Consider the following 12,358-nt stretch of genomic DNA (forward strand, 5'->3'; position numbering starts at 1 on the left):
CAGGGTAGGGCTGCAGATCCCTGCCTTTGTAAACACATCCAAGCAGAAAGGCATCTTTGTGTTCCCTTGTCACATTCAGGGGCGTTCAGAGAACCTGGGCACCAACACCCCCACACACACCCCATGATGATGGGATGGTGAAACCAGTTTCAACAGGTGGATGTGGAACTTCAGAGCCATGTGCCATTGTCCAAAGTGGCTTTTGAGTTCCCTCCCTGCCCTGAAAAGGGATTTCTCTTTCCACCTCTGTTGCAAGCAGTTCCCTGTTGTCACAGTAACACAAGCAAAACAAGTCAGGCTGGTTTTCAGCAAAGACAAAAAATCTCCACAAATGTTTTCCTTAGTTTGCAATTAAAAAGCTTCAAACCAAACCCATGGTCACAGGTCAAAAGTTTGCCCAGATATGAATCAACAGAGGAGCCTCCAAGTCAACTTTTATTTCCCTCTTGTCCTCTAGTCCTCAGTGTTATCCAGGAACTTCGGACTTAAAAATGGAAGCATACTTTGCCCCATAAGGTGGAAGAGATAATTTAGCACCACTGTTTCTTAGGCACCTCTAAGATGTTGAAAACATCCCTTCCTGGGTCTAAACCCCATTTGAATTAATTCATTGTCAAGGTTAACCCCAGCTGGCAATTGAGCTCCACCCAGCCACTCACTCAGCCCCGTGGTGGCACTGGCCTGTCAGGGTGCAAAGCTCCTGGGGCTGGGTGCAGCAAAGGGAAAAAGAGCAGCAAGGACTCACCCGTTCTCAAAATCACAGCAAACCCATCTTTATTAGTGACACCATGGCAGTGTGAGAGAGTAGCATTCACCAAATGCAGGAGTTGATTGCCTCTGCCTGCTGAGGATTTGATTCTGACCACCCAGAGAAGTCTCCTACAGCCCACTGGGCCCCTTCCAGGTTGTGCTTTGTAGGGCTGGGATCGAGGGCAGTGGTAATTCCTGGCCTTACAGTCATACCTCAGAATTCAGCAGCACCCTTCAGGAGCTACAGGAGCTCCACATTGCTCCTGAGCTGAGTTACATATTGTCCCCATTGTTCATTGCAAGTCAGAGAAGGCTTTTTCAGGAACTGCTTGAAAATATTAATTTGCACAGTGGTTTTAGGGGGGAAACACATTCAAATAGGCACACAGCAATTAAAATGACACAGTTTCACACTTGTACTCCTTGGTGTTTGTTGTTCCGTTTTCCCCTGATACCAGTAACAACTCTGGATACATAAAGGTCAAGTCCAGGGATATTTTAGCCCTTTGAACCCAACTATACTGTTTTTTTAAAACTGGATGGCTTTTTTTTTTTATTTTGGCCCCAGCATCAAACTGTACCCAGCCTGGAAGATATTGAAGGGAAACAGATTGTGCCAAGATATTCCTTTCTCTGGCAAGCTCCTTGTCTTCATCACCAAGATCCCACATAAAAAGCTACTTGTTTCTAGGCTATACATTAGAAAACAAACCCCAAACCCAGCCTGGAGAGGGCAGCTGTTGTTGCTGGAGCTGTTCAGGCCCTCAGGATGATTTCCACCGCAGGAGCGAGAACACCTTGTGGATCACATACAGCAGGGTGGCCACGAATGCAAATACCTGGGATGGGAAAACACAGCAGCCCGTCAGTGTTCTGGGGCACAGTGCCACCCCAGCACTGAGCCCACGCCTCGTGACGTGCCGCATGTCTGGGGACACCCGTGCATGCTGAGACGGTGACTGATTTCTCTCCCCCCTCCCCAAACTGTTGGTGCAAACACAGATTTGCACTTGAGGCCACTCCAGAGCCACCTGCTGCCATTCCCTGCCCTCCTGCCAGGCACTCACCACAGCAGCAATGTTCTCCCTGTACTCCTGTGCCAGGAGTATGGAGAAGGAGAAGCCAAGCGAATAGGTCGTGTAGGCTTCCAGCACCGCGGCACTGAGGTAGAACAGCGCTGCCGTGCTGTGGCAGATGGCATCCTAAGGAACAAGGAGCACACCGTCACCTCCAAGGGAGTCACACTGCCGGCTGGGGAGCAGCAGCAGCACCCTGCTGGTGACAAAGCCACCCCTAGGGTTTGTCACAGGCACGTACCAAGGTGACCCAGCAGCTGCCGCCGCCGCCGTGAGCGCCGCAGAAGTAGAGGCACAGGAGGGAGATGGACATGACGAAGCAGAACACAGAGACAAACATCACCCAGCCCTGCAGCATGGGGACTAGGACCTTCGAGGATGCCACCAGGATCCACACAAGACCCCCAAAGATCTGCAAGTCAAAGTGGGGGACAGGGTGAGTATGGGATAAAGTGACTTGTCTAGAGCAGAGCCAAAAGCCACTCACGCCTCTGGCACTGCACATGGCAGCAGCCCATGAGTTCTTCCCAGCCTCCACTCAAAAATGGGCATTCAGCTGGGAGTATCTGCCACTGATCCTGACCAAAAAAATTCCTCACTGGTGCCACCACCACTCACACCCTCCCTACACCAGTGTGCTTAGGAGGCTGGCTCAGACTTTTCTGAGGGCTGGCTTTAATGAACAGGGAGGCTGACTTAGGAGAGGTATCTTTGCTTCACACCCAGTGTGTCAAACCCAGCTCACCTGCACAAGCAGCACAGACACCTGCCCTCACAAGGGTCACTTGCAAATATCACGCTGAGAGAGGTTTGACTCTCTGGGTAGAGGAAAAGAGCCTGAGGCTCCCAGCTCCTGTTTGCGAAAGGAAGCTCATATTTCTGCTTCAGTCCTTTGGGTCATCCTTCACTGCCTACATCAGAGCTGTGCCTGGTCCCAGCTGCTGGTGTGAGAGCGGGTAGGACCTTCTCAGCCAGCCTTGGGAGTTTGCCATGGGTTTTGCCATGGGTGGTACACAGGGACAGCTATGTCTGGGCTCCATCCCTTCACCAGCAGACTCCTGCACAAGAGGATGGGAGCATTATGTTCAGTGTTGTGGAATGTCTGGAGTGCAAGTGGTGCCTTTGCACTGAAATGCCCTCAGTAGCTTTTCTGTGCCACAAATCAGCCCAGTTATTCCTTGGACCTGTGCAGAGTTCAGTCTGTGCAGCATCCTGTGATGAGGAGCTCCACAGCTGAGCCCACACTCTGTGGATCTGTGCTGTTGTGGGGATCTATCCCTCACCACTAGCCAGTCTGGGATTCAGGCAGATGTCCAGAGGTAGGAGAGCCTTGCTGACTCTGAGGTCATTCTGATCCTTGTATGGCCAGTGTATCCCAGCCAGCATCCAAGTGCCAGCTCATACTCATTTCCATTTCCTTCCAATCATTCTGCAAGTGGAAAGAAAGTCTCTGATTTATGTTAACTCAGAAAATGTTACATCATTTGTGTCACCCCGCAGTTGTAGGAAAGTTTGTTGGTGCCATTACGCAAATTGACACATGACATCAATTATGTGGTTGAGATGTGGCAAAGACCTGAGTGAAAATGGGTCTTCCAAAGTGCTGCTCTTGTGGTCCCTCCTGTAACAACCAAAGGCTGAGCCTTGAACACTGATCCAGTCCTTTTAATCACTCATGGGCTGACACAATGAGTGTGTTGCAGCTAAAAATCCTGGGAAAAAGCGTTATGGCTGCTCCATTAAAATCATGCACAAATTGTGGTGAGATACAAGGTTGGGGAAAGAAGCACCACAGCTCACTTCCTACCACTCACCATCTCTCCTTTCTGCAGGCTGTGCTTACCACTCAGAAATGTCTGTTTGACCTGGTTTGATTATTGGTGAAGATTCATAAAAAGGAAGGAAGGATTGAGAGGCTTTCAATAACTCACAGCAGGATGCACACAGCAGTCTAAGGAAAAAAATCATCCTTTAAATAGCTTTTACAAAGCAAACATATCTGCTTTCAGCTTGTTTCAGGTTTTTCACATAGGTCTGGGTATCCATATGTGCAGAAAGTTCTTCAAATTAAATAGATTACAAGAATTAAACTGAGCCTCACAGATTAAAAATGGTAACTTTTGATCAGCCCATACAAATGTGGCAATCATCTGAGCTGCAGGTAGGATCTTCTGAAAATTTCACAACTATCTTAGCATTTAAAATGCCAATTTTGTTTTGTTTTGTTATGTTACCATCTCAGCCCATGGCAGGGAACCTGAGATTCCACTAAGGAATGAGAAACTCTTTATCCCTCTGATTCAAGGCAGCCACCTCCTCTGTACACAGCAGAGGTCACACGGCTGCATAGCCCAGAATCTGCCTGGAGATGGAGAAATCCAGTCATGCAGCATTCCTCCTTCCTAGGTGGTTCCTGGGCCTTCAGGATGCACATTTCCAGATCTTACCCAAACCAAGGATAGTGTGCTCACTTCAGCAAGCTGCCCTGGCAAATCCCCTGGAGACAGGGATTACAAACAAACAGTTCAAGGGGAACGAGCTCTCTGAGGCCAACAGGACCAACATAACTCAGGGGCCGAGGTGGCTGGCAAGTGTCAGCCCAGCCAAAATCTCCACAGGCACTCAACATCCTCCCTCCTGTAGCTCCAGGAAACCTGGGCATTGCTCTTGGGCACAGATCAGGTCTACATTCTCTTTGCTACATTGTTATCACCAGGGGAATGAAGGAAACGCTGTAAATCCCAGTAGTGGGGGAGCAGGCTGGGTGACAGGAAAAGATTTGGTGCCAGATGGCAAAACTGAAGTTTTTAGCATGAAATAATCTGCATGCCATTCTACAGTACTCAACCAGAGCGCTGGGAATTTGGAAAAAAGCCTCCCAAGCTCTTGTGCAAAGAGTACGTTTCATGAGTGGGGCAGAGGACAGGGGAAAAGTTCAGGCTGAGACTTTGTATCCAATAACCTATGCTCAGAGCAATTCCTTTAAACCACGAGCGCCAAGTCCATTAAGATTATGATCTCCTCCTGCTCAATGAAATTACAGTGTGGACAGAGTTTACAAGGTGTTTGCTCACCCTTTGCTCACCTTTCACTCTCCCACACGCCCAGGGTCCAGCAGCTCCGCACCTGCGGCTCAGGAATGCCGCCATGGAAGCGCAGCCTCGGCTGCTGCCAGCAATTCCCCCCGCTCCCTAATCCCCTGCTCCAAGCCAGCAGCTCATCCTCTGCCTGTGCTATCCGCTAAAATCACCTCCGGTCATTAACCAGCTCCATTTGGCACCTGCTTAAACCCACCGGCAGCGCCTGCTGTGTTTTCAGGCAGGAAATTCAAACGTTTTTCAAGGACTCCAGAAAAATCCCACTGCACACTAAAGGAGAGCTTCAGAGCCCGTGGTTTTCCCCGAGGATGAGATGCCCTCCAGCCCCCTGTGGCTCAGGGACCTGGCGTGGGACAAGTGTCACCCTTCGGACACCTGCAGCACAACCTGTGCTGAGTGCCCGAGCAGCAGCCACAGCCCCCCCTCAGGGACAAGGCAGCACTCACGATTTCAGGGATGAAGAGCACATCTGGGAAGGTCGTCAGGACGGCCAGGCCGCTGGGCAAAGTGCTGGTGGAAGTTGAGGAAGACATCGGAAGCCTCTGGCGCGGTGCTTATCGGCCACTCTGCTCCTCACTGCTGAATGCAGCCTACTCACCTCTCCCTCTCTCTCTCCCTCCTTTCCTGCCCTTCCTGCTCTCGTTTCTTCCTCTTTCCTCCCCTTCCTGCCCTTTCCTTTCCTTCCTGCTGACAGATGAAGACAGCTGTGAGTGGCACAGGTGTGGCCAAACCCTGTGACCTGGAGTCACATGGGAGCTGTTCGGGAGATGCAGGGGCAGCCCCGGGGCACTGGCAGCAGAGTTCGGCTGTCCCCGCACCCGAGCTGCCAGGCAGGTTCCTGGGCAGGGCCCAGTGGCACTGGGTGACAGCTCAGGGCAGCAGGGGACACCTGTGCCCATCCACCTGCACAGCCTCGAGTCCCCTTGGATTTGCACAGTGAGCCAGCCACAGTGACCCACACCTGAGGTGGTCACAGCAGAGGACACGAGGGCGGCTGGTGGCCAAGGCAGGCCAGGATGTGACAGGGGACAACCAGTGGGCCTAGAAAAGTCCCACAGACATCCAGGGATGAGAGCAATCAAACTGCAGGGCAAACCACCTCCACCATCTGAAGGAGATTGGAAATGCCAAGGTAACATAAATGACCTAAAATGATGACACTTCCCAGGCAGTTTCATTTTTTAAATTTTACCTTTTTGTCTGTAGTCCATGGGAGCAATGGACTTCTTCTTCATATGGAATATTTACTCCTCTTAAACACACTTGGGCACACAGCAAAAACCACAGAACTCCAGAAACTGAGGCCAAAAAGTGCAGAAAAAGGACTTTGAGAAAGGAAGGCAGGGTAAAACCTGTCCCTTGGAGAAAGCAGTGAGGCAGATGAGTGGAGGAGCCTGCAATGTCAGAAAAACTGGGGAAATGCTTTTAATAAGCAGATTAAGTGAGGGGCAGGGTTACATGGCAGAGCTGGTGGGGCAGTGAAGGGGTGGGATGGATGCCTCTTACCCAGACCTTGATCTCTATTATTTCCAGTCAATTGAAGCAAAAACATCTAAGTAGATAATGCCATCCTTTTTCTTCTAGAGGCCTTTTCTCACTTAAATGCAGAGTCCATGCTGACCTTCATGACTTCTTCAAAGGTGGGAGAGTGTTTTTGCTGCATCCACCTGATTTCCCACTTCTCCAGAGAGATTCCATTTGCCCTAAGGTGACAGAACTACACATAATGGATGAAACCTTGGATATGAGGCAGACCTAAAAACCAGTCAGCAAAGAGGGAGAGGTGGAAGCAGTGGGAACAGAGGCATTGGAGCTGGAGACACAGACAGAGCTCCAGAGGGGTCTCACTGTCTCTGTAAGGGATGGAGATGAAGCTCTCCTGTTCCTGGGACCACAGGACTGCTGTGAGGAACAAGCAAGTGCATTATGAGGGGCAGGGGCACTGGAGCTATTCCATTTGGAAGGGCTGGGACATCTTTAAAGAACCCCTTCTTTGTCCTATTTACAAATTTTTGGTGATGGATTAAAAACCAGGGGGTTTAGTAGAACACTGGGTTCAGAGGTGAAGAATGCTGAGACCAGCTTGACCAAACTCTCTTAAATTAGGCCCCTCCTGACTGAGGTGGGCATCAACAGGAATGAGGAAGAGCCTGGTAGGGAAGTGAGAGATGGAAGCTTTGAGCAGAAACCAAAGAGCTGGTAACACCTGACTCAAACATGTTCTGCTGAGGACAACACAGAATCTAAAAGCTGCAGGACAATCAACCTCTTCATACTAGAAAAGATCAGTCCCCGTTTCCCCAGCATATCTCCTTGAGATGCAAGAATATCCTTCCCTTGGGTGGGAACATCCCCCAGGGACAGCTCTGGAGGCTGGGTGAGAGGCTTGCCCATGATCAGTGACATATGTAACATCAATCTCTGATTAATAGTTAATATTAAACTGGCTATGTTATTGGTGCAATAAATAGAGCACTGTATCAGCAGCTTAATTGTGTAGTAAATAACTCTGACCAGATTGGAGTTTTGCCATTGTGCATTTTTCTCTTTTTACATTTTCATCTAATCATTGTCAATTTAAATAAAGTGGTAATTAATCCATCCTTGTCCTTGTCAGCTGCTGGCCACCTGAAAGAAAAGGATGACATTACAGGGTTCCCTAGGGAGGTATAAACCACTGAGCTTTCTGTTCTGGAAAGGCTTCTCTGAAAGAGATCCCTGGATACACACAGTTTTGGAACTGGTATCCAAATACTGGAGGTGAGCTCCAGAAAGAGGATGAGGATGCCTTTACCTGCTGAGGACAGCACCTCACCCCATCGCTGGTGGTGCAGGAGGTGCTGCCCCGGGGAGGCACAAAGCAGCAGCAGCAGCTCCTTGGAGAGAACTTGTGTTAGAGCAGTCCCTGGTGGATGTTTTCAACACTGGAGGCAGCACTCAAATTTCAGTGCAGGGCTCGTGGGAGGGGATTGCTCCCACACTGGAAATGCCATGAAAGAAAGCAGGTGCTGGCCTTTACCTCCCCTGGGGAGCCTCTTATGTGCACCAGGAACACCAGGGAGAGCTGCTTGCCTTCAAAATAAATGTATTTCTTTTCGTCCTGGCACATGTTGCCAGTAGAGTCTGGACACTTTTGGTTTCAGATCTGCCCTCTGGGTTTCTGAGGCAGTACCACAGGACATTGAATTGTCTAGGAAGTACACAGGGATACAGGGTGGAGTTCTGAATGGTGACAGTGGGAAGCTAAAAGCCAACATCTTTTTTGTCCTTGGCACCTTTAGTGGGAGCAAGTAAGGGAGGGCTTCAGGTTTGGATCCTGAAGAAGGGAAAGTGCATCACCTCAGTGCAGTTTAGAGGTTACAAAAGAAAGGTACAGTCCAGCATTGGCTCTTTCTTCCAGGACCTTCTCCGAGGGAGCAGCTGCTGGAGTTTTCTCAATTTTGGACATAGATTCTGAGAGAGAATCTGAGGGCACACAGAAAGAGCAAAGTCCTGCATGTGGTGCAGTTTACAGGCTGCAAGAGGGAGGGGAAGGCCAGGGCTGGCTTTTTTTTCCCCAAGAACTGTATGGAAGCAATTGTTGGCTGTTCAAAGTGTCAAAGCTGGGATCTGGGAGATTGATATAATGGATACAGCTGAGAAGCAAAGTGCAAACTCCAGGCTGTGGGGTGTAATTCCAGGGGTGTGAGACAAATGTGGAGTCAGCAAGTGTTTGCTCAGCTGGCAGCTGCTGTGACCAAGACTTTGCTGCAGGTTTACAGTTAAGGTACAAGATCTGTGTGATGGAAAATACATGAAGGCCCAGTTATTTGGAGAAACTTTGGAGGGAGCATCCAACTGTGTATCATAACACAGCAGCTCTGTCATGGCCAGCTCCCCCACCATCCAGCTACATATATAAATATATATACAACATCCATATATAAATATACATATGCACACACCCAAGTACAGGCATCATGTGGGAGTGTCATTCAGCAACCAATACTACAGATGCAGAGCCCAGTCTTTGGGTGGGCCAGAAGGAAATGTTCCAAAATCAAGAGAGAAATTCTGTCTCCCCCCACTATAGCTCCCACATCTCTGGATTAAAATTCTGTAGCAGTCTCTTGGCTGGAGCAAAGCCATTTCTGCCCTGGACCACACTGGTTTCCCAACAAGCACTCCAGAGCAGGAGGGGGCACTTTCCCCTGTCAGATCCCAAATTCTTTGGTTCCTTCTATCCCCCCTGCACTGCCAGTGGCTGAGTGACAGCTGCTCAGCATGCCCAAGCCGTGAGCTCAGCTCCAAGAACTGGCACAGCAGCAGAGCTGTGGAAGCTCCTCAGGTTTGGAGGAAGCTGCTGACACAACTTACTCAGAAAAAAAGGAATCAGCAAGAAAACACCAACACTGCTCAGAACTGCCCAGTAAAATCATCACAGTGGGTGGATGTTGGAACCCAGGACATTCCTCTGGCTGCCCTGGATGACTCGAGACCCTGGCAAGGGGCTCAGAGACCTTGGCACAGATTCAAAAACACCTGTGCCTTCAATTTTAGTCCATGGAAAAAACTACCAACCTTGTGTGAAGATTTACAAGCCAAAAGAGTTTGAGTAGAATGATGGTCAATTTATCACAGGGTGAAAAAGTAGAATTTTGGGGGTTTAGAATGGGAGTTCAAGAAGCAAGATGGAGGAATCTGTGTCCTGTCCTTCTTCTCCTTCTTCTTGTCCTCCATCTTCTGCTGTGATGGTGGCACTTCTGGATTGCTTTAGAATAGAGACAGATTGTCTAACATAGGTGACAGGTATTGGAAAATTATTGTAAAACAAGTACATGTAGTTCTTATTATAAAAAGTTAACACCACCCAAAGGGCAGGGGCTGTGCCACAACCCGACCTGCTGGACAGATCCCAGCAGGTCAGAGAAGGAATGTAATAGATGCACTGAAGGCTGGGAAAGATTTCAAGGGTGCCTGAGCATCTCACTGGGATAGGTCTGAGAGGTGCTTCACACAGCACAGCTTTTAAGCCCCCTTTGCACAGAACAGGTGTCTCAGCATCTCTGAGGATGTGCTGCCCACCTCTCACAAGCAGTGACACAAACTCTGCCAGGAGCTGAGTAACAGCTGGCAAAGCCCTCAAGACCTGCCAAGAGGATCCCACAGGGTACACAAAGGAGGAAAAAAATTAAGAAAAAAAATTTAAGAATTAATCACATAATGAGGAATGTATCAAGTAACAGCCACAGGTTCCTGATGCCAAGATTCTGGTTCAGTGCCCCCTCCCCTTCTCAAAAACAGCTCACACACTTCCAGTTTTGGTTTAGGGATGTTCTGTGGTTTTGTTTGGTTTTTTTTGTTTTTTTTTAATAAAAGAAGGCTTCCAGATACCTAATACTATTCTGCTGTTTGTGCAGGACAAACTTTAAATACTAAAATGCACAAGTCAAAACAAGCTGTTTTGAACTGCTCAGCAGTGCAGGCTCAAACACTTATTTGCAATGGCTTTACTCTTTGTACAATCAGTTCTATATGTAGCAATGACTGTATATAAAGAATATAGTACATACTATTGTTTTCATTGTCAATTTACAAGAGAAAAAAAAATAAATATTTTCCATTCTTATTATACATTAACATTTCAGTAGAAAGTTACAGCTGTTGTGTTGGCATGACCTGCAACATCAGGAGGAGAAGGGACATGCATACTTATCTATTAAGAGCTCTAAACTATGACTTTGTAATAAATTACAGAGGATAGATACCAGCCAACAGAATACTGATTATCTGAATCCAGTACATTTGTGATTCTTGCTCCATGGTAAAAGCCAAAAAATCTTGCAAAATACAAAAGCCAGTAGCTTGCATTATAAGTAAGACAGACAAACCATGTAGGGTACACATACATACCAAGTATGGTAGAGCCTCTTCTCCAAATGTTTGTGAATAACAGGCTTGTGGTTTCTCAGGCAAAGGAGATTAAGTTGTTGAGTTGGTCCTTGCACCCTTCACACATAACTAGCACCATAAAGATGCAAGGACCTCAGCAAACACCTAAAATTCATGCTTAGTAGATAAAGCATGCATTTTGTAGAGTTTGTGCAGGGTACACACTCTGTTCATTAAGGTTACTGTGCAAAAAAGATTCTTGACCACTGAAGATGTTTCTGTAATTCTGTTACAATTATTAGCAACATTTTTAAAGTTTAGCAGGCCTGTGTGTGATTAATGAACAACCTGTACTCGTGGTTCCCCCCTGATTGCTGCACCACTCAACTGGGGGCTGAGGAAACAAAGGCAGCAGCCTCAATTCCAATCAAGTGGGGGAAAACGAGCTGCAGTTTGCTAAAAAATAAAATATTTTAAAATGGCACAAAGCTTTCTACAGGTGGATCTACCAGTGCAAATACATATACATGAGGTACCAATTTGTTCAGATCATGTATAGGCCAGATCTATTTATATGTATCTTAAAATCACTCAATTTCCTGCTGTCAGATAAATGCTACAGCTTGTCAGCCTGTAAGTAAAATCAAAACTAAAACAAAATTTCAGCATATTCAATACCAGATTATTGTAATTTCTCTACAATTTAGTTTCTGAGCTTTCACTACTGAGACTACTTAATTTTTGGTTTTTTTAAAAGCAAAATAATATCACAATAATTTTCTTTTTCAAGACTTGATATGATGTGAGGAAAAAGTTAAAACTGTGTATGTAATTTGGAACAATAACTGTAACTGGTTGAATATTTTAACATTGCTTGAAATTTTACTAAGTACTGTTAGGAAGGAGGAACACAGTTATTGCTATTTGAAGACTTAAAATTAAACCAAACCAACCTGAAAGCATAGACAGAACTATTCCAATGGTGAAAATTCTATAGATACAAAACAGCACTCTGCCTAAAATTAGTCCTTCTTCATCTGAAAACACTTCAAGTTATCTACAGGTTTCTCTTCATTGCAACAATGATGGCATTTACATGGAGTTATGGCTTTGAAGTGGCTAACTGTGGGGGTCACACAGCTTTTCAACTCTGGCAGCTCTCTCTTGAGACGTTCCAGCTGCTCCACCTGGAATATGTTTGGTTGTTCAGGATTTTGGTCGTATATCCTGAATAAATGAGAAAAGAAAAAACACTGATCAGTATAAACTAGCAGTCCACAGAAATGTACCAGATGAAGCACCTGGGTTTTTTTCCTTAACAGAGCAAAACTGGGTGCCAAAGTCAGGTTAGTACCCTGAGTTTTGCTGCTTATCTCACAATATAAAAAGGTATTCCCTTTACACAGATTGGTTAGTGTTTAATTGGATATACTAAAAACCTACTGGCATATACTCAATCTCCTGACAAATGTGATTTTACAGGTGGCACAAAGCAGTGAAACAAGAGCAGTGTTCCAGGCTTCACAGTTCAAAGCATAAGAAACCTCAGAGATTATTTGAACA

General features: G+C 47.0%; 2 protein-coding genes across 6 annotated transcripts in view; both read right to left on the bottom strand.

The window, feature by feature from the left end:
- Positions 1-464: 464 nt before the first annotated feature.
- On the bottom strand, positions 465-6,137 carry MAL (mal, T cell differentiation protein). Of its 2 annotated transcripts, XM_054290216.1 has the most exons (4): positions 5,371-6,137; positions 2,068-2,238; positions 1,818-1,952; positions 465-1,589 (listed from the first exon to the last, which is right to left on the bottom strand). In XM_054290216.1, exons 1-4 carry the CDS (start codon positions 5,455-5,457, stop codon positions 1,515-1,517), a joined length of 468 nt encoding a protein of 155 aa, XP_054146191.1. In that variant the 5' UTR covers positions 5,458-6,137; the 3' UTR covers positions 465-1,514. The 2 variants fall into 2 exon arrangements, with proteins under 2 accessions (XP_054146191.1, XP_054146190.1); XM_054290215.1 differs by lacking the exon at positions 5,371-6,137 and having other exon boundaries at positions 2,068-2,816.
- A 4,261-nt stretch (positions 6,138-10,398) lies between these two features.
- The window catches only part of GPCPD1 (glycerophosphocholine phosphodiesterase 1), a 42,553-nt gene continuing 40,593 nt past the window's right edge, over positions 10,399-12,358 (bottom strand). For 3 of the 4 annotated variants that reach the window (XM_054290165.1, XM_054290167.1, XM_054290166.1), the window contains exon 20: positions 10,399-12,022. In XM_054290165.1, coding sequence (XP_054146140.1) covers positions 11,818-12,022 — 205 coding nt within the window. In that variant the 3' untranslated portion in view covers positions 10,399-11,817. The remainder of the gene's footprint in view (positions 12,023-12,358) is intronic. The other variant, XM_054290169.1, reaches the window with a different exon arrangement.

Source organism: Melozone crissalis, unplaced genomic scaffold (genome assembly GCF_028551555.1).
Source record: "Melozone crissalis strain CALT ecotype California unplaced genomic scaffold, PUWL_Pcris_2 ptg000081l_1, whole genome shotgun sequence".
NCBI lineage: Eukaryota > Metazoa > Chordata > Aves > Passeriformes > Passerellidae > Melozone > Melozone crissalis.

What these genes read in the sequence shown, in the direction of transcription:
- MAL (XM_054290215.1), bottom strand. Translation starts at nt 2,331, where the DNA reads ATGTGCAGTGCCAGAGGCGTGAGTGGCTTTTGGCTCTGCTCTAGACAA. An exon ending in GCAGCTGCTGGGTCACCTTG is followed by an intron (nt 1,953 to 2,067) that starts GTACGTGCCTGT and finishes CTTGTTCCTTAG; the next exon opens with GATGCCATCTGCCACAGCAC. An exon ending in GGGAGAACATTGCTGCTGTG is followed by an intron (nt 1,590 to 1,817) that starts GTGAGTGCCTGG and finishes TTCCCATCCCAG; the next exon opens with GTATTTGCATTCGTGGCCAC.